The sequence below is a fragment of the Hesperophylax consimilis genome, chromosome 3, assembly GCF_061612785.1.
Source record: "Hesperophylax consimilis isolate HC1 chromosome 3, BYU_Hcon_1.0, whole genome shotgun sequence".
Taxonomy (NCBI): Eukaryota; Metazoa; Arthropoda; class Insecta; order Trichoptera; family Limnephilidae; genus Hesperophylax; species Hesperophylax consimilis.
Window position 1 is genome coordinate 24,068,507 of NC_142838.1, and position 22,927 is coordinate 24,091,433.

Sequence of the window (22,927 nt, forward strand, 5' to 3'; positions counted from 1 at the left end):
CCATCTCAGAAAAACTAAAGAAACGGAACGATTTAATTATTTAGGTACTAATGATTTATTATTTTTTAGTTAGAAATTAATTGACTGTCAACTGTGACCATACGGCAAGAGTGGTTTATTTATGCCCATAAATAAACCACTTTTTGCCATACGGTGACTGTCCGAGGAAGCGCCAATCAGATAGATAGTTGATTTATGGCGCCAATATATATTTTTTTCTAAGCTTTTTCTGATATAATGTTTGTAATCATGTAACAGTACTCATTTTAAGACAAAAGTACCTAATTAGTAAATTAATTCAAAACACACTTTGATACTGAAATAACCTCTAATAGTACCTACCAAATTTAAAAGTATCTTTATTGCATGAATAGGCGTGGTCAGGTTGTGATATTGAAAATGAAACGACAAAAAAAGATGGGGGAAGGTGGTTGATGATGCTAAGCTGCTGAGTGATTTATTTATGCTAGACTGAATATAGGATCAGCGGTAGGAAACATGGACCAACATTACATAATTTCAAATACGTCATTTGTAAATCATTATTAAAAAAAAATTCATTTTAAATTAAATTTAATATATATAGGATATTTAAATTTATTTATATAAAATAATATATTGAATATTTCGGGGGTGTACCCCGACTCTTCTCCCGTCCTCTTAGGCCACGGTATAGTATTTAGCAGAGTTTTGTACATAATAATATTATATATTATTGGTGTTATGGATTGGTAATTTTGTACATTAATAACACAAACATCTGCTGGCGATTAAGATGGGAACTAGAGAACATCAATTTTGAATTTTCTAATGTGATTTTTATCTTCTGCGCGTAAAAGCGATTTTTAGTATTATTTTTCAAAATAATAAAAATCTTAAAAAATGATTCATTGTAAAAAAACTGAGCTCTGGTATGATCATTTGAATACAGCGTAAAAACACCCTTAAATATATAACAAATTACAGCTATTTTCGTACATTTCACTTGTAGACAAGATCGTGGCTTGGTTTTAGTTGTTTAATGGAGGCAAAACATAATCCTATAATAACAATATGCCTAGATAAATTTGTTTAGTACTTGGGTACTGTGCATAAATAAACCACTCACTAGATCGATAACTTCGAGCTTTTGTATGAAACAAATTTGATCTAAAAAAAAACATACATATGCCAATATATAGACAGTAAAATTCTCATTCGGAGACTACATATTATACTATACACCAATGAAAAACTTTATAAACTTTATTAAACTTTAAAAAGTTTATTCATGGTTTATTCGAGAGTGGTTTGTTTATGGTTTATTCCATAGATGTTCAGGTACTGTGCAGTTCTGTTTATGGTTCTGTTATGGTTCTGTAAATAGTTGATTTATGGTACTGTGTTCATTTATGGTACTGTGGTGGTGTGAGTGAAGATGGTGAAGATTGGTGAAGATTTTGGAAATCCTGAGTCCTGAACATAGTTGATTTATGTTCTGAGCGTGTTTAGCGCAGTTTGGCATTTGCTTTCGCGTTATTGTTTACATGGGAGTTTTGGTAAAAAGATTTATTCTAGTAAGCAGAATTTGAGTAATCACCTGTTGCAATTTTGGCAGTATTATTGTTTTGTAACCATTATTGTTGAATAAGTTTGGTGCCGGCCTAATTATTTCACAATATTTATGAAAAATGACATACGAATTTACGATAAGTTTCCTTGACTAACGATTTGCCGTTTACAAGTTTTTCAAAACAATGTTTATCCAAATAATCTAATCCCGTAAAATACAATTAATGACTCACTATCAAGTTGAAAATCCAGTGTGGATCCTTGAAGTATGAAATGTCAATATTATTTCATCGTTAAGGATTCAGCCATTTTTTTCCTTCAGAAAAATGTAATATTTTCATCCAAACTCAAAAATATTCATCGTTTCACAATGCGCTTCTCAAAATTCGCCGTAGCTATTATTATTATAATTTAGTGTTTCTCATCCAATATTATTGATGTTCCGTTATCGGTCAATAATAATAGTGGATTTATATAAAGTGGAAACCGAGAACATCCAAATTGGTCCAACATATTTGATCAACCACTTTGCACTGTTTTACGTATTTTCAAAAATTGGAGAGAAGGTTTTTGTTTTATTGTACAAATTATATTTATTTTGCCTTTGGGTATTATTGTACAAATTATATTTATTTAGCCTTTGGGTATTATTGTACAAATTATATTTATTTAGCCTTTGGGTATTACTGTACAAATTATATTTATTTAGCCTTTGGGTATTATTGTACAAATTATATTTATTTAGCCTTTGGGTATTATTGTACAAATTATATTTATTTAGCCTTTGGGTATTATTGTACAAATTATATTTATTTAGCCTTTGGGTAGTTATTTCCCTAACCGCCGCACTTTTAGGCACAGATTATGAAAATTACACTTTGTTTCAACAATTACTACGAGCAACAAACCAGTGTCACTCCATACAACAAAAGTCCAAAATGGCGACAGTGGGATCGTTTTGAGCGATATCTCACAAAAGCAGCGCTATACAAATTGTCCAATAAATAAATCTCCCTATGTAAATCGTTGTTTCTTGTAGTAATTATGTTGAAACAAAGTGTAATTTCCATAATCGGTGCCTATGAAGAGTGTGGTGGTTAGGGAAATATTTACTGTCCGTTTAACCACCGCTGCTACAACAATTAAATGTGCTCTGTTGTAGTATTATCACTTGGACACTGTTGCACGCACTGAACAGACAATCATGTGATGTCACTAATTTCCATACAACCTTTCGACTTTTAGGTCCCAGACAGGCCAATGAAATTGTTTATCTAATTGAGAAATAATTTCAATATTTTTCAAAGTCATCACGCATTTTGCTATTTGCATTGCACATTATGTAATGCACCGATATTGGGTATTAATATATTGTAGAACATACATTATGCATTGGCAGTGCGTGGGTTGATTTTACTACTTTTTGTGCATGATGCATGTGGCCCCTGCCTGCTGGGCCCCACTGGGGCAGGGGCAGGCAGGGTCCCAGTCAGCATTAGAACCGCCCCTGCTCTTTAGTGAGTGCACAGTAAATAGACAACGACACATCGCTCATGTAATGCAAAAGAACCACATGCGAAATTTACGATTTTGAGTTAAAAATTCAGAAGTATTCATGAATACACCAACTTTTGTTGTGTAAGAAGACCACGTCTGCTATCTGATTTCATCATTATTCATAATATATTTCTATTTTTGAAACTTACATTTCATGATGGAATTCCATTATAATATATTATAAATTCATGGTGGAATTCCATTATAATAATATTATAATAAAACAAATAGTCCAGTCTGAAGATGGCTTTAACGAGCTGAAACCGATTACGGTTAATAAAATTAAAGTGAAAAAAAGTTTCATATTTGTTTTATTATAATATATTATTCATAATACGTTTCTTTGTAATTTCTTCATTGTATACTTGTTTTTCTCGAAAGTGTTGGTTACCTTGTATTATGATGCTTGCACTACCGTGGAGGCGTGCTTTTCCATTTTTGTGTCATCTCAACTTCTTCAACTTCACTCTGTCTGGTGTAGAACGCTAGTCAAAAGACCACCTTGGAGGAAGTAAACCATAGATAAAATAAATAAATGAGATGGGTCATGAATCATTTACTAGTACGAAATTGCATGCAAAAAAAGTGTCACAGACATTGTTCACCCATACTACTGCAAATTGCATCTACATTCCGCGGCGCCCCACCTTTGTTACTAACTACAAACCAAACACATAACTTTCGTTGACTCCGCCGCTTTGATAGGCTGTGCCGTTTGATCATAACTTAACTTGTATGCCAAATCTCACTTTGCTCCTATTTTTTATGGGGTAAACGGTAGACAATTAACAATGGTCCAATATCAGAGTATGCTACTTGTGCTTCTTCACCTCCAGAAAGATTTGCCAAATGTCTTGGAGTGGAGGCAGCATCAAAGTAAACCTACTGTTAGAGGGATAGCATTTATTGAATATTTATTTTTCAGGGCCAGTCTAAGGAAATACCTTTGAGCAATACCATACTTTGGGAAATACCATAGCACCTGTCTCAACTGGCACCAAAATGGCAAACAGCCAGGAAGACCTGGAACTGGTGTTCCCAGATTGCGAGGGATCTGCAGAACACTTTAATGATTTATTTTTCAACTTTGATGGGAAGTAAGTGTTTAACATCTCTCTTTAAAACTTTTTATTTCACTGCAGCTAATTTACTTTGTTTACTGTCTTTAGCAGTAACATATTTAATACATTTCTGAGAAGTAATTAGGTTATTGAACAGAAGGTATGTGCGCGCTAATTGAATGTATCGCCCGAATAACGTTGCAAACAACAAAAACAAGATTTTTCAGAAACAAGAAAAAACGTTTTAAAATGATTTTTTATTAGAAAACATCCCATTTTTACAATAAGTTTCATATTACTTGACATAAACAAGGGTACATGTGAAAAAATATTTAAAAAAACCATTAAAATAAAGGAAATAATCGACATAAAACAAAAAAAAATGTGGAATAACGTTGCTTAAGCTGCCCACTTGTAACGTTTTTCCACTGTAGTGCATACATTTACTGAGCCGGTAGGTTTTCATAAAAGCTTCTGTTGATTTCTGGTAAGTATTGAGACATGGACATTAAATCTGCCTTTTTTGCCGCTGATATGGGTAATAAGAATCGGAAGAGTATCGGCAGATCAGCAATAGGAGGTACATTAATATTGGGTCGATACCGTCCTTTTTGTTTTTTTTGGAGTTCAAAAATTTTCCAACCTTCGAGAATATTATGGCACATTCTCAAACGTAAAACACCAGGTTCATTTGCGTTGACTTGAAGCCACCTTGCTTCTGTTATTTTCAGTTGAGGATCTCTTTTAAAAATAGCTTCAACTGGACTCAAGTCCAAAAAGTGCCTCTGGTCCATTTTAAATACTTCAAAAGGATTAGAAGCGCGTGCACTTACCAAGAGTGTCACCAGATCATTCGGTACATACATTTTTTGAGTTTTTTTCTTTCTTTCTATGAGTGCAAAATCTCTATCGCACGGTAAAAAACTATGCCCACTGTACGGGACCAAGTTAGTGAAGCCCGCACAAATACTGCAAATTCAATAGGGCACCGGCACACATTGACACCTTGATCTGAGAGTTTTTGCAGGGGCAGTAGGAAAACATTAAATCAAACAAGTATTACTTTCCCGAGAACTCTCGGATGAGAAGTGACTGTTTGTACCCAGTGGCGGATCCAGGGGGGGGGTCACGGTGGTCATGACCCCCCCCCTGGGCCCATCCAGGACCTAGGTGGACCACTAATTAAAATTGTTAAACATAATGTTTTTATATATTTTTTGTCACAATATAAATTTTATTTAAGTACTTTCAATGTTTAATTAATTTAATATAATATTTTGTTTGACGGCAAACGCATTATTCGGGAACGAACGCATCGAAAATTCGAATGTTACCGCGTCACCGCGCACCGCCACCGGCGCGCGCTTCGGCCGCCACCTTTCATATTATTATGACACATTTCGTGTAACCACGTGTGACGCTTGCGCGCGCTTTGTTTCGACTAACGTCTAGCGCCTAGCAAAACCTAACCTCAATCGGAACGACTAAACTTTATTAATAAAGTGTTTACTTTTATTTGTTTACTAAGTTAAAAAAAATAAGTTCCAATATAAGTAATAGTTTTCTTAAAAATTGTTGCTGCAAATTCAATTCATTACAAGAAATGGTAAGTAATCTAATCAGTTTCTTCATTATGCCAGTGTATGTGTGTTTAAACTCAAATGTTATTTGTTAATGTTCTAAGGCTGGGGTTAGACTCGTAAGTTTTTTTCCTGTAAATCGCTCTTGAAGGCGAGTTTGGCCAAATTCCCAATGTAAACGACACCAAAAGTCACTTAACGTAATTTTAGTAAGTTACAGAACTTATTCTTTCGGAAGTTTTTTGACAGGTCTGGACAGGTCTAACGCGCCAGCGCGAATTACCAGCCTTCCTATACTTCCTAAAAATTTCTGTTGTTGACGTCCTTATGGGGACCTTTAGTATGGTGTATGTAAATTTGATAAAAATCATAGACATATGAATATTAGTAGACCTGCCCTAAGTGATTAAAAGCGTATTATCCCCACTCCCCATACCGGTTCCATTGAGCCGGCTGGGCTCGCGTACGGCCTCAAGTGATATTTGAAAACGTGACGTCATCATTCTTGTGCGAACTATGGTCGAGGCTTCATCGGTTCATTTTACGAAATAACACGGCAAAATGTTTACTTGTACTATGAAAACTGGTAAAAATAGATGCGAAAAAAGAGAATAAACCCAATTGTCGTATTACATTCCATATATAAGCATTATTTTATTTTATTTTAAGCATATTCACATCGTATAATATGAATCAGTTGTTACTATCACATCGAGAAACGTCTGGACGCGAAACACAAAGCTGGTTGGTTGCTGGGAAGTAAATTATGAACATTTATAAAAGTGTCTTAACTAAATACTCTGAAACTAACTACGATTCTGAATATAGAAGCTGCCTTACTTTGCCGAATTTGGACTTCGCAAATTTGTTCATAACGTGGCGAGTAATTTGCGCTCCCATGTAAAAATGTCTATTCATTCAAAGCAGATTTTACTTTTAAGAAGTAAATGGTGATATTATAATGCGAGATGCCTATTTACTGTCAGATTGATTTATTGACGAATCACAGTCATCTTCACTCCCTTCGTTCTTCAACAGTTGATTTTACCCCTCGCCTTTATCTTCTCGTCTATTAATTCCTATGTCTGTGATAAAAATACATATACCTAGTTTTTTAAAAGTATGTATTAGTTACATTTTGTTAATATATATATATATAAACATATTATATTTCACTTAATCAAGTTTCTTTTTATTAATATATGTAGCTGGGAGCAGTTCCTTGATAATGTCTAATACTGATATTTGTTTGCCGGGTTTGAACCCGCGATCTCCGGATCGCTAGCTGGCAGCCTTTCCCCTCTACCATGGAGGCCGTCGAAATTTTACTTTTTGTTTTAAAATAATATATATTGTATTCGTTTTAATTATGCTCTTTTTGGAATAAATTCAGCATAGGTAGATGCAAGTTATTTATTTTCACCGTTTTTTTTTAAGTCTATGTATCTATAAATTGATGTATCTAATGTAGAATATTTTCATTTGAGAAATTTTAGGTTGACGAATATAATGCTTAAATTCAGTATTGGTATATCAGAGTTAATATTTTATAAGAATAATTTTTAAATATATGTAGCTGTGAGCTGTTCCTTGAAAATGTCTAATACTGAGATTTGTTTGCCGGGGTTCGAACCCGCGATATCTATTGTATTTGTTTTAATTCCTCTTAAATATGGAAGTACAGTACTTACATTTATTAATAACATTTGCTGCACACGATTGGTCCTAAAGGAGTTCAAATTTTTAATTCATTCGGCCTCACTATTGAGAAGAGCACGCTGGAAGGCATTATTCTACTATTCGATAGACTGGATAGACACTTCATACCTACAGTGAATATTACAGTGGAACGATTCAAATTCTTTACCAGGAAGCAAAGAAATAACGGTCAACAAGCTGTTATTATTTGTCTATTTTGTCGTGACAAGCAAAGTGTTACAATAATAATGTCGAGTCAAATTCTGCAAATGCAGAATGCTACGGATATGGTTGGCGAGTGGAAACGTTTTAAGCAATCATTTCTTTTATATATGATGGCGAATAACTACAACGAGGAAAAGGAAATTCAAAAAGTTGCAAGATTTTCAAATTTTTAATTCATTCGGCCTCACTATTGAGAAGAGCACGCTGGAAGGCATTATTCTACTATTCGATAGACTGGATAGACACTTCATACCTACAGTGAATATTACAGTGGAACGATTCAAATTCTTTACCAGGAAGCAAAGAAATAACGGTCAACAAGCTGTTATTATTTGTCTATTTTGTCGTGACAAGCAAAGTGTTACAATAATAATGTCGAGTCAAATTCTGCAAATGCAGAATGCTACGGATATGGTTGGCGAGTGGAAACGTTTTAAGCAATCATTTCTTTTATATATGATGGCGAATAACTACAACGAGGAAAAGGAAATTCAAAAAGTTGCAAGATTCCTACACACAATACTATGTTGAAGACACACCTGACACCATGTTATATTGTGGTGAAATAAGAACACGATTAATAATTGTAATCTGTACTGTATTGGTTGACAATTGACATTACACGAGCCTACGCCGCCCGGGCTTGCGGGGCAAAAGACAATCTTAATGATATACCTAGTGTTACCATATCCAACAATACCTACTTTTTACTTGTATATATTATTATCAAAATTAAATTATAACTTCTTGTAACTGTAACTGACCGGACCTAAGTCCTCCATCACAACACAAGCAAGCATTTTCGGCTTTCTGTGGTGGTGGTAGGAGTTATTGTTGGGTTATTCGTAACCCGGGAATGTTTGTCTTTCTTTAAAAAAAAAAAAACTTGACCACGACTACGTGACCCCCCCCTGGCGCCAAAGCTGGATCCGCCCTTGTTTGTACCAGTTACTTCTCTATTTATTGGACAAAATTATACATTAAATTTCACACATGTTCAATGAGAGTAATTAGCGATCACCCTTATCTCTTCACTGTGTTGAACAAAACAAAAACATTAGTTTTTAAATGTATGGTGGCGCCGAAAATCCATTAATATTAACTATAGCAGTCGCACATTAAGGATGTGGAATAATATTATAGTATCATATTTATTTTGACGCAGATATCTAAATGGTTTTATCAAAAATATTAAGGACATCGTAAAAACTTGAGATCTTGTTATCTCATAATGACTTTGGCTCTGCACGTCCGATATACTCCCCACGGTGCAGTCTCTGCTGCGCCCAGCTACTCCGTCGGGCGTGTTCTGTTTCATCCCAGCGTCTCGTGTTTGCAGTTGATGTCATTGCAAGGGGTTTCGGCTAGGCAGGTGTTGTCGTGCTGGTGATTGGATCGGCTGGTGTTGTTGAAGCAGGTAGTATGACGGCGATTTTAATGGCCGGTCTAACATATATTACGGAACTGGTCTGGATACGGGCTGTCCTGACTTGTCCGTCGGCGGCGGGCACGGCCTCAAGGACGCGGCCAGCTGTTCCGTGGCAGCGTGGAGTCCATAATGACCACCAGGTCATCCTTCTTAATGGGTGTGACCGGGTTGTGCCATTTTGGGGAGGTATTCTAGAAGCCACCGCCTCCAGAATATGTCTGCAAGTTGCTGGCCGATACGCCACTGGCGGCGAAGGCATATTTCCTCTTCCTTTTTGCCAAACATGGACAAGAGGGGACGCTTTCCAGCCGACCCTAGAAGAAAGTGGTTGGGGGTCAAAGGCTCTTCGTCGCGTGGGTCAACTGATATGTGAGTGAGTGGTCTGTTGTTCACTGTGAATTCAGCCTCTGCCAGGGCCGTGAGTAAGGTTTCTTCTCTAGGTGCCCGTTCCTTAAGTGTGGTGCTCAGGGCTCTTTTTACTGACCGTACAAGCCTCTCCCAAGCTCCCCCCATGTGGGGCGTCATTGGAGGTATGAAATGCCACTCAATGCCCTGGGTGGCTATGGCATCAAGCATTCTGGCATCGTGGCTCAATGATACCAGAGCGTCTCTCATCTCTGCATCGGCTCCATGAAAATTTGTTCCGTTGTCGGAGTACATGGCTGCGGGTTGTCCCCTTCGCGCAGTCATCCGCTGTATGGCCATGATGGCTGAGTCTGCGGTCAGTGAGGCGGCCAGTTCTAAGTGAATGGCGCGGGTCGAGAGACAAGTGAAGATGGCTCCATATCGTTTTTCCCGATGTCTGCCAACCGTGATCTCCATAGGCCCGAAGTAGTCGAGTCCGCAATGTGTAAATGGGCGGATGTGATGCATCAGTCGAGGTGGTGGTAGCGCCCCCATTAGTGGTGGAGAGGGTTTGCTTCTCCTTATGTGGCAGGTGGGGCAGGCGTGTGCTATCTTCCTGCTTGTAGTGCGCAGACGCAGTACAAAGAAATCGCCCCGCACCTCTGCGACCGTCTTCTCCGTGCTGGGATGGTCCGCCTTCTGGTGGTAGTGGCGAATCAGGAGCTGAGTGTACGGGTGGTCTCCATCCAGGATGACGGGAGTCCGTGCTACACACTTCGTTTTCGCTAGAGCTCGCAGCCGGGTACCCATCCGCAGGGCGCCGTCTTGTCCGAAGAAGGGGTTTAATGGGTTCAGACGACTACCAGTCGGCAGCATTTGGCCTTGCTTGAGGGTGGTCATGTCAGTATTGAAGGCGTCCTCCTGAGACCTTTTTATCCATCTGTCTTCCGCCTCCTTGATCTCCTCCGCTCGCAGTGGGCCCCCTACAGATTTGTTAACTTTCATCCGACATTGTTTCACAAAGCGGAGAACCCATGCTGTTGCACGAATCAGCCGTTGCCATGAGGAGAATCTCTCGATGGATGGTAAGGCTTCCCTTGCAGTTGATAGAAGGCCGACGTAGTGAGGCTTAACCTCTAGTGTCTGGTCGTCGGGCCTTTTGACAGGTGCACGCTCTTTTGGCCACGCACTCTCAGGTAAAATGATAAAGGCCGGGCCGGTAAACCACCTTCCTTTGGGTGATAGGTCGGGCACATCTGAGTCCCTTGTACCGATGTCAGCGGGATTGAGCTTGGTTGGCACCCATCTCCAGTCGAGTATGTTGGTTAACTCATCTATTTCGCCCAGTCTGTTTGCCACGAAGGCAGAGTACGTACGTGGGTCAGTTCGTAACCAGCACAATACGGTTGCAGAGTCTGTCCAGAAGTACGTTTGGGATATACGGGCCTGGCTTTCCTTGTGGATGGTCTGGGCTAGTCTTGCCGCGATGAGTCCGGCTTGTAACTCAAGGCGGGGAATGGAGAGGGGCTTCAGTGGCGCCACTTTGCATTTACTGGCCAGAAATGTCGCCTGTAGGGATCCATTTACTTCTTCGGTGTAATAGGCGACAGCGCAGCAGGCTTGTTCTGACGCATCGCAGAAGAGATGTAGGGTCACGCTGTTCTGCTTGAGATGGAGGCAGCGTCTCGGAACTGAAATGCTGTGTGTATTCAACAGGCTCAGCCATTCGGTCCACCTCTGTGTATGTTCAGGGGTAATGGGGTTGTCCCAGCCTATACTCGAGCGCCACACGGCCTGCAGCAGTATCTTCGACCGGATTGTAAGGCAGGAAATGAAGCCTACTGGGTCGAAGATTTTCATTACTATTGAGAGCAGCTGCCTTTTCGTGGGTCGCGTGGCCACTTCTGGGGTGATCGCCTCTTGGAATGAGTACAGGAAGTTATCAGTGGATGGGTCCCAAACTAGTCCGAGCACTCGTTCCGTCTCCGTACCTCCACCGCTGATCCGCACTGTGGAACTGGCCCGGTCTTCTGTGGGAACACCGGCTATGGCAGCTGGACTGTTAGATGCCCAGCTAGTTAGGTGGAATCCTCCTTTCGCGAGGAGGGTGCTCACACCGTGGACGAGTGAGGCAGCCTCCTGACAACTGTCTACCGCATCTAGGTAGTCATCCATGTAGAATTTAGAACGAATGGCTGCTGCGGCAATCGGGTTTTCATGTTCGTATTCCCCGGCTACCTTGTTCCGGACGAACTGGGCGCTGCTCGGTGAACAAGTGGCTCCGAACATCATAGATGACATCTGGTAAGTATCAGGTTCGTGTTGGTTCGGTAATCTCCAGAGGTAGAGCTGGGACAGCTGATCCTCCCGCCTTATCTTGATCTGCAGAAACATTTCCTTGATATCTGCGGCAATGGCGATGTTTCCCTCTCGAAAGCGCAGAATATTCCCTAAGAGGGAAGACAGCAGGTCAGGGCCGGTAAGCAGCTGGTCATTAAGGGAGGTCCCTCGGCATCGACTGGCGGCGTCAAACACTATCCTGATCTTCCCTGGCTTATTGGGGTTTGTCACCGCAAAGTGCGGCAGGTACCATTTTCTGGGTGCGGTTGTTGACGCTTCCAGTTTAGACAGCTTCCTGGCGTATCCTTTGTTGACCAGCTGGCTCATCTTGTCGCTGTAGGCTGCTGCCAGATTCTGATCTGCTGCCAGCTTCTTCTCAAGGGAATGAAGTCGTTTCAGCGCGCACTGCCGGTTGTCAGGCAATGTGGCTTCCGGATTACGCCACAGGAGGCCAGTTTCCCACCTCCCAGTGCGAAGAGGCCGGGTAGTCGTGTTCATTAGTGCGATGGCCCTTTGTTCGCTTGCCTGGGTTCTCACCGCGGCAGTTACGCCAAGAGAGTCGACGGCAAAGTTGCATTTTACCAATTCTCTTAGGCGGATATCTGCGGCTGATTCAATTTGTAGTGCCAGCGTCGTGGATTTATTGTCACTGCCAGTCCCGACACCCCCATGGGCGATCCACCCCAGTGCGGTTCGTGACACTATTCGCGTAGTGTCATGGTCTTCGCGCACTTCCCGTGAAACGATCAGATGAGCATTGTCTTGCCCTATCAAAAGTTTTGGGGTGACAAGGTTTCCCTGGGCCTGTTGTTCTGGCAGGTTGAGGTCGGAGATCGTGTTGGCGATGATGTGGTAGGTGTCACTGCTATCACATCCTCTTATGGTCAGCTTCACTCGGCGGGAGAGTGTGTCAGAGGTGCACATCCCTTTGGCGCCATGGATCCGTATGCCGCGGACTGGGCCGCTCACCCCGATCCGTGTTGCGATGTCAGCGTCGACAAGTGTCACAGTTGAGCCTTCGTCGAGGAGCGCGAACACCAAAACTTTGCTTCCTTGGGGGACGCCCAACATAACCTGCACAATTTTTAACAGCACGCTCCGGTCCGTCGTCTGGCGTCACAAGTTAACCTCACCGACAGCACCTTCCGGTACGAACTGTGGGTCATGAAGCAAACGGTGATGTGGTGATCTGCACCCTCCTATGCCGCACCATGCCTTGGTTTTACAGTCCCGTGAGTGGTGTCGATCCAGACACTTACGACACAGGTTCTTCTGTCGCACCATTGTCCACCGGAGGGCGAGACTTTTCTCCGCGAACTCGGCGCACTCGCGAGTTTTGTGGTTGCCACCGCACTGGCCGCAACTTTCACTAGACAGTTTGCGTTTACGCGTATTGTTCATTTTATTTTCGCAAGGCTCACTCCTCTTACGCGATGTAACAAATTCAGCGGGTCTAGAGTCTGGTTTAACTTCTTCACCGTTTACTACATGCACCTGCTCGGTCCGTCGCGGTCGAGGTCGCACTGGGTCGATCATCCCGCTGTTGGGTATAGCGTTAGCCATACTTTTCAGAAATGCTGCCAGCTGAGTTATTGTAGCTAGACTCGTAAGACCACGTGTCTCATACAGCCAGGTCATCCGTAGCGTAATCGGCATCTTTGTTGTGATGTCATTCAGTAGGGTGGGGTTGGTCAGGTATCCGTCAGTCCTAAGGATCCTAAGTGATGTCACCAAGTTCTGGACGGTTCCGGAGAAGTCTGCCAGGTCCTCAAGGGTTGCGTCTATTGTGAGATACGGCAGCTTTTTCACCTTTTCCAACATCAGCGTGGCTATTGCGCTGGCGCCACCGTATCGCTGCTCGAGGACAGAGAGGATCTCTGGAACTTGAGCGGGATCCATGAGGAGAGGGCCGACTGCATCCCGAGCCTTCCCTTTTAGTGCACGCTGCAGCCGGATGAGGTTTTCAGATGAAGTCATTCTGCAAGTGGTTGTGGATTGGGTGTACTGGGCTTTCCATGTGGGCCACTCGAGCGGGTCACCCAGGAAGAGGGGAAGATCCTTGGCCGTGGTCTGCCTTGCGATTAAGGCGGCCATCCGTGTATCGTCCTCTATCGTGCGAGGTCTTTCTTGGGCACGGGACGTGCGAAAACCCTCTGCTATTGCTGAAGTGATCTGGGACAGCTGATCAGCGCCTTTTTGCACCCACTCGTGAGTGTGCTGTGCTGTCTCATCGGCCGTAGGCAGTGGCGGAAACAGTGGTGAAAAATCCTGACTCGTAGGGAATTGCTGCGATCTGTTATGCGTAAATTCCACTTCTCCAGGTACTGCTGCTTGGGGCTGTCGCTCGGGGTACTGTGGTAGAGTATAATCGGCTATGGGAATGCTTGCCACGGGTGCCGTGTGTCCCGTAGTTTCCGACAGTATGTGCACTGAGCGTGCATTCGAGGCGGGTCCGGGTTTTATGATAGCGTGGCCAGCATTTGAGGCGGGCCGTGTTCCCGGCAGTGTACGCACCGGGCATGCATTCAAGGCTTGCCCGGGTGCTGTGATAGTGTAACCGGCTTTCGAGGCGGGCCACACTCCAGGCGCTGTTTGCACCGGGCATGCATTCGAGGCTTGCCCGGGTGCTGTGATAGCGTAGCCGGCATTCGAGGCAGGCCACGCTCCAGGCGCTGTTTGCACCGGGCATGCATTCGAGGCTTGCCCGGGTGCTGTGATAGCGTAGCCGGCATTCGAGGCGGGCCACGCTCCAGGCGCTGTTTGCACCGGGCATGCATTCGAGGCTTGCCCGGGTGCTGTGATAGCGTAGCCGGCATTCGAGGCGGGCCACGCTCCAGGCGCTGTTTGCACCGGGCATGCATTCGAGGCTTGCCCCGGTGCTGTGATAGCGTAGCCGGCATTCGAGGCGGGCCACGCTCCAGGCGCTGTTTGCACCGGGCATGCATTCGAGGCTTGCCCGGGTGCTGTGATAGCGTAGCCGGCATTCGAGGCGGGCCACGCTCCAGGCGCTGTTTGCACCGGGCATGCATTCGAGGCTTGCCCGGGTGCTGTGATAGCGTAGCCGGCATTCGAGGCGGGCCACGCTCCAGGCGCTGTTTGCACCGGGCATGCATTCGAGGCTTGCCCGGGTGCTGTGATAGCGTAGCCGGCATTCGAGGCGGGCCACACTCCAGGCGCTGTTTGCACCGGGCATGCATTCGAGGCTTGCCCCGGTGCTGTGATAGCGTAGCCGGCATTCGAGGCGGGCCACGCTCCAGGCGCTGTTTGCACCGGGCATGCATTCGAGGCTTGCCCGGGTGCTGTGATAGCGTAGCCGGCATTCGAGGCGGGCCACGCTCCAGGCGCTGTTTGCACCGGGCATGCATTCGAGGCTTGCCCGGGTGCTGTGATAGCGTAGCCGGCATTCGAGGCGGGCCACGCTCCAGGCGCCACGGGGTTTTGGGTAGTTGTGAACCTGGAATCGGCAGGTTGGTGGCCTGCTTGCAGTGCGGCGGATGTCTTTGTTGCTGCTGCCAGGGCTGCAAGTAGGTTGGCGGTGTGCTTAACGTGCTGCTTCTCTCGAGTGCGCAACTCACGGCGTAACATTTGTATTGCATCCTCAGTTGACTCTGACCGTTGGTCATCATCCTCTCCGTCGGACTCCTGGGGGGCCGGGGAACTGTGGGTCAGGATGGGACCCCAAGCTGTGGTTGATTGTTCAATGGAGTCCGAGGCAAGCATAGCTTGATCAGCTTGCTGGGGTGCATCTTGGCTAATGGGAACATCAGTCGGAGAGTTGGAAGTAGGGTCCGGGGCTCGGCGAGACATACGTTTGTCTCGGTCTGCGGGAACGCTGGTTGCTGATCGCGACGCCCCGGATGACGTAGAGATTTTATGGCCACTGCGAAGCGAAGGCATCTTTACTGAAGCACGATTAAAGGCGTAATGCGTAGATCCGGCTCGAAGGACCAATTTGTACGGGACCAAGTTAGTGAAGCCCGCACAAATACTGCAAATTCAATAGGGCACCGGCACACATTGACACCTTGATCTGAGAGTTTTTGCAGGGGCAGTAGGAAAACATTAAATCAAACAAGTATTACTTTCCCGAGAACTCTCGGATGAGAAGTGACTGTTTGTACCAGTTACTTCTCTATTTATTGGACAAAATTATACATTAAATTTCACACATGTTCAATGAGAGTAATTAGCGATCACCCTTATCTCTTCACTGTGTTGAACAAAACAAAAACATTAGTTTTTAAATGTATGGTGGCGCCGAAAATCCATTAATATTAACTATAGCAGTCGCACATTAAGGATGTGGAATAATATTATAGTATCATATTTATTTTGACGCAGATATCTAAATGGTTTTATCAAAAATATTAAGGACATCGTAAAAACTTGAGATCTTGTTATCTCATAATGACTTTGGCTCTGCACGTCCGATATACCCACTTACCAGAAATTTTTGGTTTACTTCGGTAAAATACCCCAAGTAAATCAAATATGTGCAAAGTATAACCATTTTAAAGTTATTATTTTGTCCAACACATCGATCAGACCAAATGATTAGTTTTCTTTCTTGTCCATGTAGGAGAACATCAAAATTGTGTAAAACATGCTGGAGTAAACACGACGTAATTTCAGCTGAACCTCGTTTGGCAAGAGATTCATGCCATAAATACATGGTGACTTGTGATGTTCCCATATTGTGGACAGCATAGTTGTAATTGGAATATTGCCTCTGGTAAAAAACATCGGAATGTGTTAAATTTGGTGTAAATAATACCTGCTGTAAATCGACGCACAGAACTGTGACATTTTTATTTGATTTAGCTATTTCTGCGTCATCATTAAGGGTTTTATATCCCTTTTCAGCTTTCAAGTGATGCAGTTTAGTTTCGTTGGAAATTCTTGCACGAGTTGCTTCGTCTTCGGTTGCCCTAAGTTGAATGTAATATTTGTCACATACTCTACACGTATCTGATCTCGGTATTCCAAACCTCAAATCAAAGTTTGTTTTGAATACGTTTCGGTAAATGTCATATTTTATTTCTGACTCGGGATATTTTTCTTTAAAAAGACGGAACATTCTTAAAATTGAAAGAGAAGGATCGAGACACTTCTTCTTACTGGATGACCTGGAGTAGTGGCTTTCCTGGGCAGAAAAGCTTTCGATGTGATTTTTCTCACGTTCCAAATTAACATGTTGTATTTTATGTGGGCGATTATCATGGCAACCTCTTTGATCAGAAAGCGAATGGTGATATTTAATTTTGTCTATTAATATTTGCAAACGACGACGAGTGACATCTAACATGTTGCATAAAGATTTTTGACAAACTTGAATCCTGCTGTCCACAGAAACAACGGAATATTTGACAAAACAATGTCTTTTCGATACATTTTCGGGTACTATTCTTCGTTTTGGCTCCAGCACTTCAATACAGCTTTGCAAAAAAAGGCTCTGCTCATTGTATGTTTTAGTGTAAAAAAGGTCAAAAATTTCCTTTTTTTTATGTAACGTCATAGTTTTACAATCTGGGTATCGACATTTACACATAAAGTCCTGTAAAAAAAACAGTTAAATCAATATTATCAACAACAGTAAGACGTCAAAAAAAATGTCAATAAGAAATAAATAAAAATATATTGAAGAACTTGACAATGGACAAGGAATTGTTTATCTCTCAGATAGAAATTTGTCAGTGTTGTAACTATATAATAAAATGAAGTGAATACTTTGTTTAAAAATATTAATATTTGATAATGTAAATAATAAACAAAGTACTTAAGAAATTTATATTAAAAAACCAAACAAAACTTATTTACATAAGAAATATAAGTGTAACGTTATTCCACTAACCTGCGTTGGGGGCGATTTGCCGCTAACTGCTTTGCCTTTACGACTTGTATAAGGTTTACCCGAATTTCTTAATGCCTTCTGCTTATTATCCTTCCAGTTTTCAAAAGAAATTTTACGTTTTTTCCCTTTATTCATATTATTTAACATACGCGGAGACACCGAAACTACCTGCTGTACAGACGACATGTCGGCTCGCGCAACGTTATTCCACTGAGACTGGCTCCCCAGCGCACTTTGGATGCTACTAAAAGAGGGAGATAGATTTTTTTCATGATGTGAAAGAGTAGGATAGATAGGTATACACATAAAGAACATTATTCCACCAAAAAATCACTTTACGATTTTTTGTTGTTTGCAACGTTATTCGGGCGATGCATTCAATTACTTCAAAAAATACTTGTGATATTGTCTGGGATTAGAGATGCATTAAACTTAAATTTAAAGGTGATACATAGGACCTTTAATTTATTTGTTTTGGCCATGTATGTATTTTTTGTTTTTTTATTTTTCTATTTTTCTTTTTTTTCCATTATTTTTCTGTAATATAAATACTTTTTTTTTTAATTCTACGCAATCCTATTTGAAGGCTGTTAGGTTTTTTAACCATTTAACGAACATTCTGATACTGCGCAGAAAAGTCCCACAATGGACTGCGCTGCAAATCGTAGCCTTATTTAAGTAAACTTTACTTTTCTGCGCAGGGTCTGGTTATTTTAATGTGCGCTCTTTGGCGTTCAACGTACAACTGACATTGTAGATTTGTGGTTACAGTTTGTGTTCTTAAATATTAATAAATTACGACTCAATTTGGTGGGAGCGGTTTATTATAATGCATCCAAAAATAAACGTAGAAGCACAAGCAGAACGTTTTACAAAGGAAATTTCGAGATATAATTTAACCAATTAACTCGGTATCGGTGTCAAAGTTGCTGGTGCTGTACTGTGTACTGGTCCGCACCGGGTCGCTTTAAATAACTCGACTGACGACGATGGAAGGTTCGCGAGGCTACCGGTAAATTGACAAACCCTCACATAATCCAGATTGTTCGGCGGCGCTGTAATAATGCCTAAGCGATAGACTAGATCCTTCTGGTGAACGCCGCCGAATGCAAACACACGCAAAGTACTAGCGTAGGTATTTCAGCGAGCGCCGCTGTAAGCAGGTAGGTACTATCCGACACATTGTTATGCATTGGGCACCACATATATACGTGCCTATAGATATGGAATTAGCGGCCGCCACAGATTATTCAAAGCATTCTCGAACCCTCCTGGTGCCAAAAATATGGTCACGCTATTTGTCTCCAGCTCGTTGAAATGAAACCCGGATGATGGATGTCAATGATGGAATCCCACTGTATGTGGGAAATGTAACCAAAAATTAGCATGTTATTAGATCAATGTTTGAGTTATAATAATAATAATAACATAGCATTTATATAGCGCAGTTTAGTGTCATTTCACTTCAAGTGCGCTTTACTATAACAAATTTAAAAATGGTAATTTAGTATTAGTGATCATGTTCTTAAAATTATTCCTACAGTGCGCCTTACCCAATACAATCTAATAATGTAACACTAAATGTCCAGTTTATACAAAGCGATTACAAACAAAGAATAACAATAAAAACAGGACAGGACAAAACAAGAACATTAAAACTAAAACATAATATAAAACAGGAGGTAGTTTGTGCTCAGAAATGACAGTAGACATTTGAAAAAGGTACAATAAGGAGGCAACCGACACCAAACAGTTACCGGAAGTTTGAGAATATGGCTTATTATAAAATATTGAAAAGAAGTTAAGATTTTTGAAAGGTAGGATTTTTAAAGATTGTTTAAATTCAGCCAAATTCTGGAGATTAGTAAGAGCTGAGGGAAGTTTATTCCGAATAAGCGGGCCTGTTACACGAAAAGAGCGATCATAGTAAATGGCTCGATTTGACCTAGAAAGTTCGATTAAACATCTAGATCTGCTGACCTTAGGGTAAGCTGTCTATTGCTTAAGTTTTGTCAGACATATAGTTCCGATATACAGGCTGGCACCATTCCTTGCAATGCTTTGAAGGTCATTAAGCATATCTTAAACTCTTTCAAGGATCGAAGCCAGTGAAGGCGATCCCTTAGAAGTGGGGTTATTCGACAATACTTAGATTCATCAAAAATCATTCTCGCCGCAGCATTAAAAACTGAGGCCGGCATATGCACTATTGCAATAGTCCATACGTGAGAAGATGAATTTATGAGTGATTTTGCTCCATCAGAGGGAAGGCATCTCCTGATTGATTTTATCTGCCTTAGATGGAAACAGTCAGAACTAGCAGCTTTTGAAATTTGCGATTCAAGAGAAAAACTATTTGTCCATAGTGAAACACAGAAATTTTATTTCTGCAGAAGAGATTATATCTGTATCCTGAATATTTATATACGAATATTGGACTGAAGTCAAGGAGGGCTTGCCTTCCAGGGGAAGCTTATCCAAATTAATTCTGTCTTTGTTGGATTAAGTTTAAGTTTATTGACAGACATCCAACTTGAGACTGTGTTAATTAAGCTAAAACCACCTCATTTTCAAGGACGTCTTTTTTGTCCAGAGAAAAAAACTTGAAAATCAAACCAAAAATCAAAATCATCTACGTAGCCTTGTGATTCAAGGCCAGCTGAGTGAATGAGTTGTTCAAGACCTTACCCTGGGGAACTCTAAATTCAATGGGAGTTTCAGGTGATGTACATTTATTGAAAGTTACTGAGGCTACTCTTCCAGACAGGTATGATGTCATCCATTGGAGTACATCACCTCGAACGCAATTCGGTTTCAAGCACATTTGACCCTTACCACCCATTTGTCGGGTGCCAGCCGACATCACTATTTGTACGCTACAACTCAGTTATCGGCTGGCGGCCGACAAGATAAGACGTACGCGTGCGGTGTATTTTCGTGCGCAAAACCTGACACGTGACGTTGTTTTTTGTAATTATTCGATAAAAAAAACATTTAAATTCACCTTTTCATAAGATTTTGACTGTTTTCCGTTTTAATTTTACTATAAAATAACCTTTGCAAATTCACATAACCTAAAATGGCGGAAACTTCGCGTGATTTGGCATCTGAATACCAAGTGTTTTTGGAATATGAATCTTATGAAAGTGACAGTGAGTACGAGTCTGTTGCTTGTGATATTGAAGATCCTGATGATGATAGTGTTAACAGCACATAAAATAACAATGATAATGATGACAGTACAAAAAAATGTCAAAAGTCATAGTGAGCCAAATAATTGGAACGAAATGACCGAAACTTTCGTGATTCCCGAGTTTCCATATTCTCCTACGACTTCCGGAATTAGAATTCCAGACAATCTTAGACCAAACACTGCTTTACGATTCTTCCAATTATTTTTTTACAGAAGATTTGATGTCTCAAATTGTGTCGGAAACTGCTTTTGAACCATATTTTGGGATAGAAACCACAACCGCACTAATCAGACCAGATTTGCCATTTACGGCTCGAATCATACTTACATTAGTCCCGTTGGCGTCATGTATCTTTTATCAGGAGATTTTTCAATGCGGATGAGTGTTTCAGGCGGATAATTATTGCTTGTAAAATAATTGTTACCCTTTGTGCTATGCATAAAAAATCTTGTCTTAAACATTAGTTTACCAAAAAATAATAATTTTTTTTTTTTGTTTTATAATAAAAACACATAAATTTGTTTTTGACCACTATAGTTTTATTTTCACTCTACCGGTTTCGGAAGAACCCTTCCTTCGTCAGGAGAATATTTAAAACTGATCTACTACACAAAATATTGACACATAAATACAAAAATGTTAAGTGTTTGAGGGAGATTTGGACAAGAATAGGACTATAAGACAAGAATAGGACTATAAGACAGATTAATTTGGTTATTTATTATACTGGAGTTATTATTGAGGGATTTTCTGATTTCAAGTGCTTCTAAATTATCTAATTTTTTGCCTTTATTACTACGGTGAAGAATTTTAACCCCTGTATCTTTACTAAAAGTATGATCGGTGGAAATGAGATGATTGGCAAACTCTGAAAAATTATTGTTATTTAAACATCTTAAATGTTCGGTGATTCTAATATTTATATTTCTAGTTGTCTTACCTATGTAGAACGATTGACAATCATTGCAACATAGTTGGTAAATGCCTGAGTGGCTAAATTTGTGATCTTTATCTTTAGTATTTTTAAGTAATTTTCCCAAGTTGTTATCAGTATAGAACGCGGTTTTAATGTGGGTAGGCAAATTTTTTGTACTAAGTTCATAGTTGATTCTTTTTCCTGGAAATTAAACAACACAAAATTATATATATAAATGTTATAAAAAATATATGCTTATTCTGACTGATTCGTTCGAACGACCCTGTAGCATATAAAGTACGTACAATGTACACGGATAATTAAATATCACCAACCTTTGTTTTTTCTGAAAATATATCTCCCACGTACGTTTTTGATGTCTTTTCCAAAGTTATTTTTCTTCCCATTTTTAAGCGAGGAATTTCTTCAAAATGTTATTAACTAGACCGGCGTGGACTCCGTTCGCCGCTCTGTCACAGCGGAGACTGACAAAATTTCGGCTTGCGCCGAGTTAATAAAAATGCACAAACGCCAATCGAAATTAATTACTATTATATACTTTAAAATATAATTTTTGGTCATTAATTATTTCTAATGTTTCAATAATGTCTTAGTAAATTATTTTTGTAAAAAAATGTGAACTATACTAATTTGTAAGACCATAAATAAATAGTCAAATTGAGGGATTTTCGTCACAAAACGCGTGCTCGGATTTATTTATTAGTAATTTTATTTGAAGTAAAAACAAAATTCTTATACAAACGATTTGTAGATAATTTATCGATTGTTCATACTGTATAATTATATGATTTGAAATATTTGTTGTATAATACAAATTCACCTTTTAAAATGTAACATATGTGCGCATCAACTAACGGTAACTCTTTATTATGATAAGAAAATAATATTATTTTTCAAAATTTAACGTCTTGCTTTAGAAAAAATAAGGATCTTTCGAAATCAATTTATGTTTTTTTGTAGAAAAGTGTCCATACGTCTAAAATTGGCCTAAAAAATGACAAATTTCATGTCGAGTCTACCTATTTCGCCTTAACTTCACTTTATTTTTGTAATATTTATATTTTTTGTAGAGCTGCCTTTACACTTGTAAGTTTTTTCCTGTAAGTTTCTCACGTAAGCGACTTACGACAAATTTACCAATGTAAACAACACCATAAGT

General features: G+C 40.7%; 1 protein-coding gene across 2 annotated transcripts in view; it reads left to right on the top strand.

Annotated features, from left to right (window-relative positions):
• Positions 1–1,399: 1,399 nt before the first annotated feature.
• Positions 1,400–22,927, top strand: part of p53 (transcription factor p53) — a 48,675-nt gene continuing 27,147 nt past the window's right edge. Inside the window, exons 1-2 of one of the 2 annotated variants that reach the window (XM_089649437.1) lie at positions 1,400–1,538; positions 4,034–4,205. In XM_089649437.1, the coding sequence (XP_089505563.1) occupies positions 4,111–4,205 (95 nt within the window). In that variant the 5' untranslated portion in view covers positions 1,400–1,538; positions 4,034–4,110. Of the gene's footprint in view, positions 1,557–4,033; positions 4,206–22,927 lie in introns of both variants that reach the window. The other variant, XM_089649441.1, reaches the window with a different exon arrangement.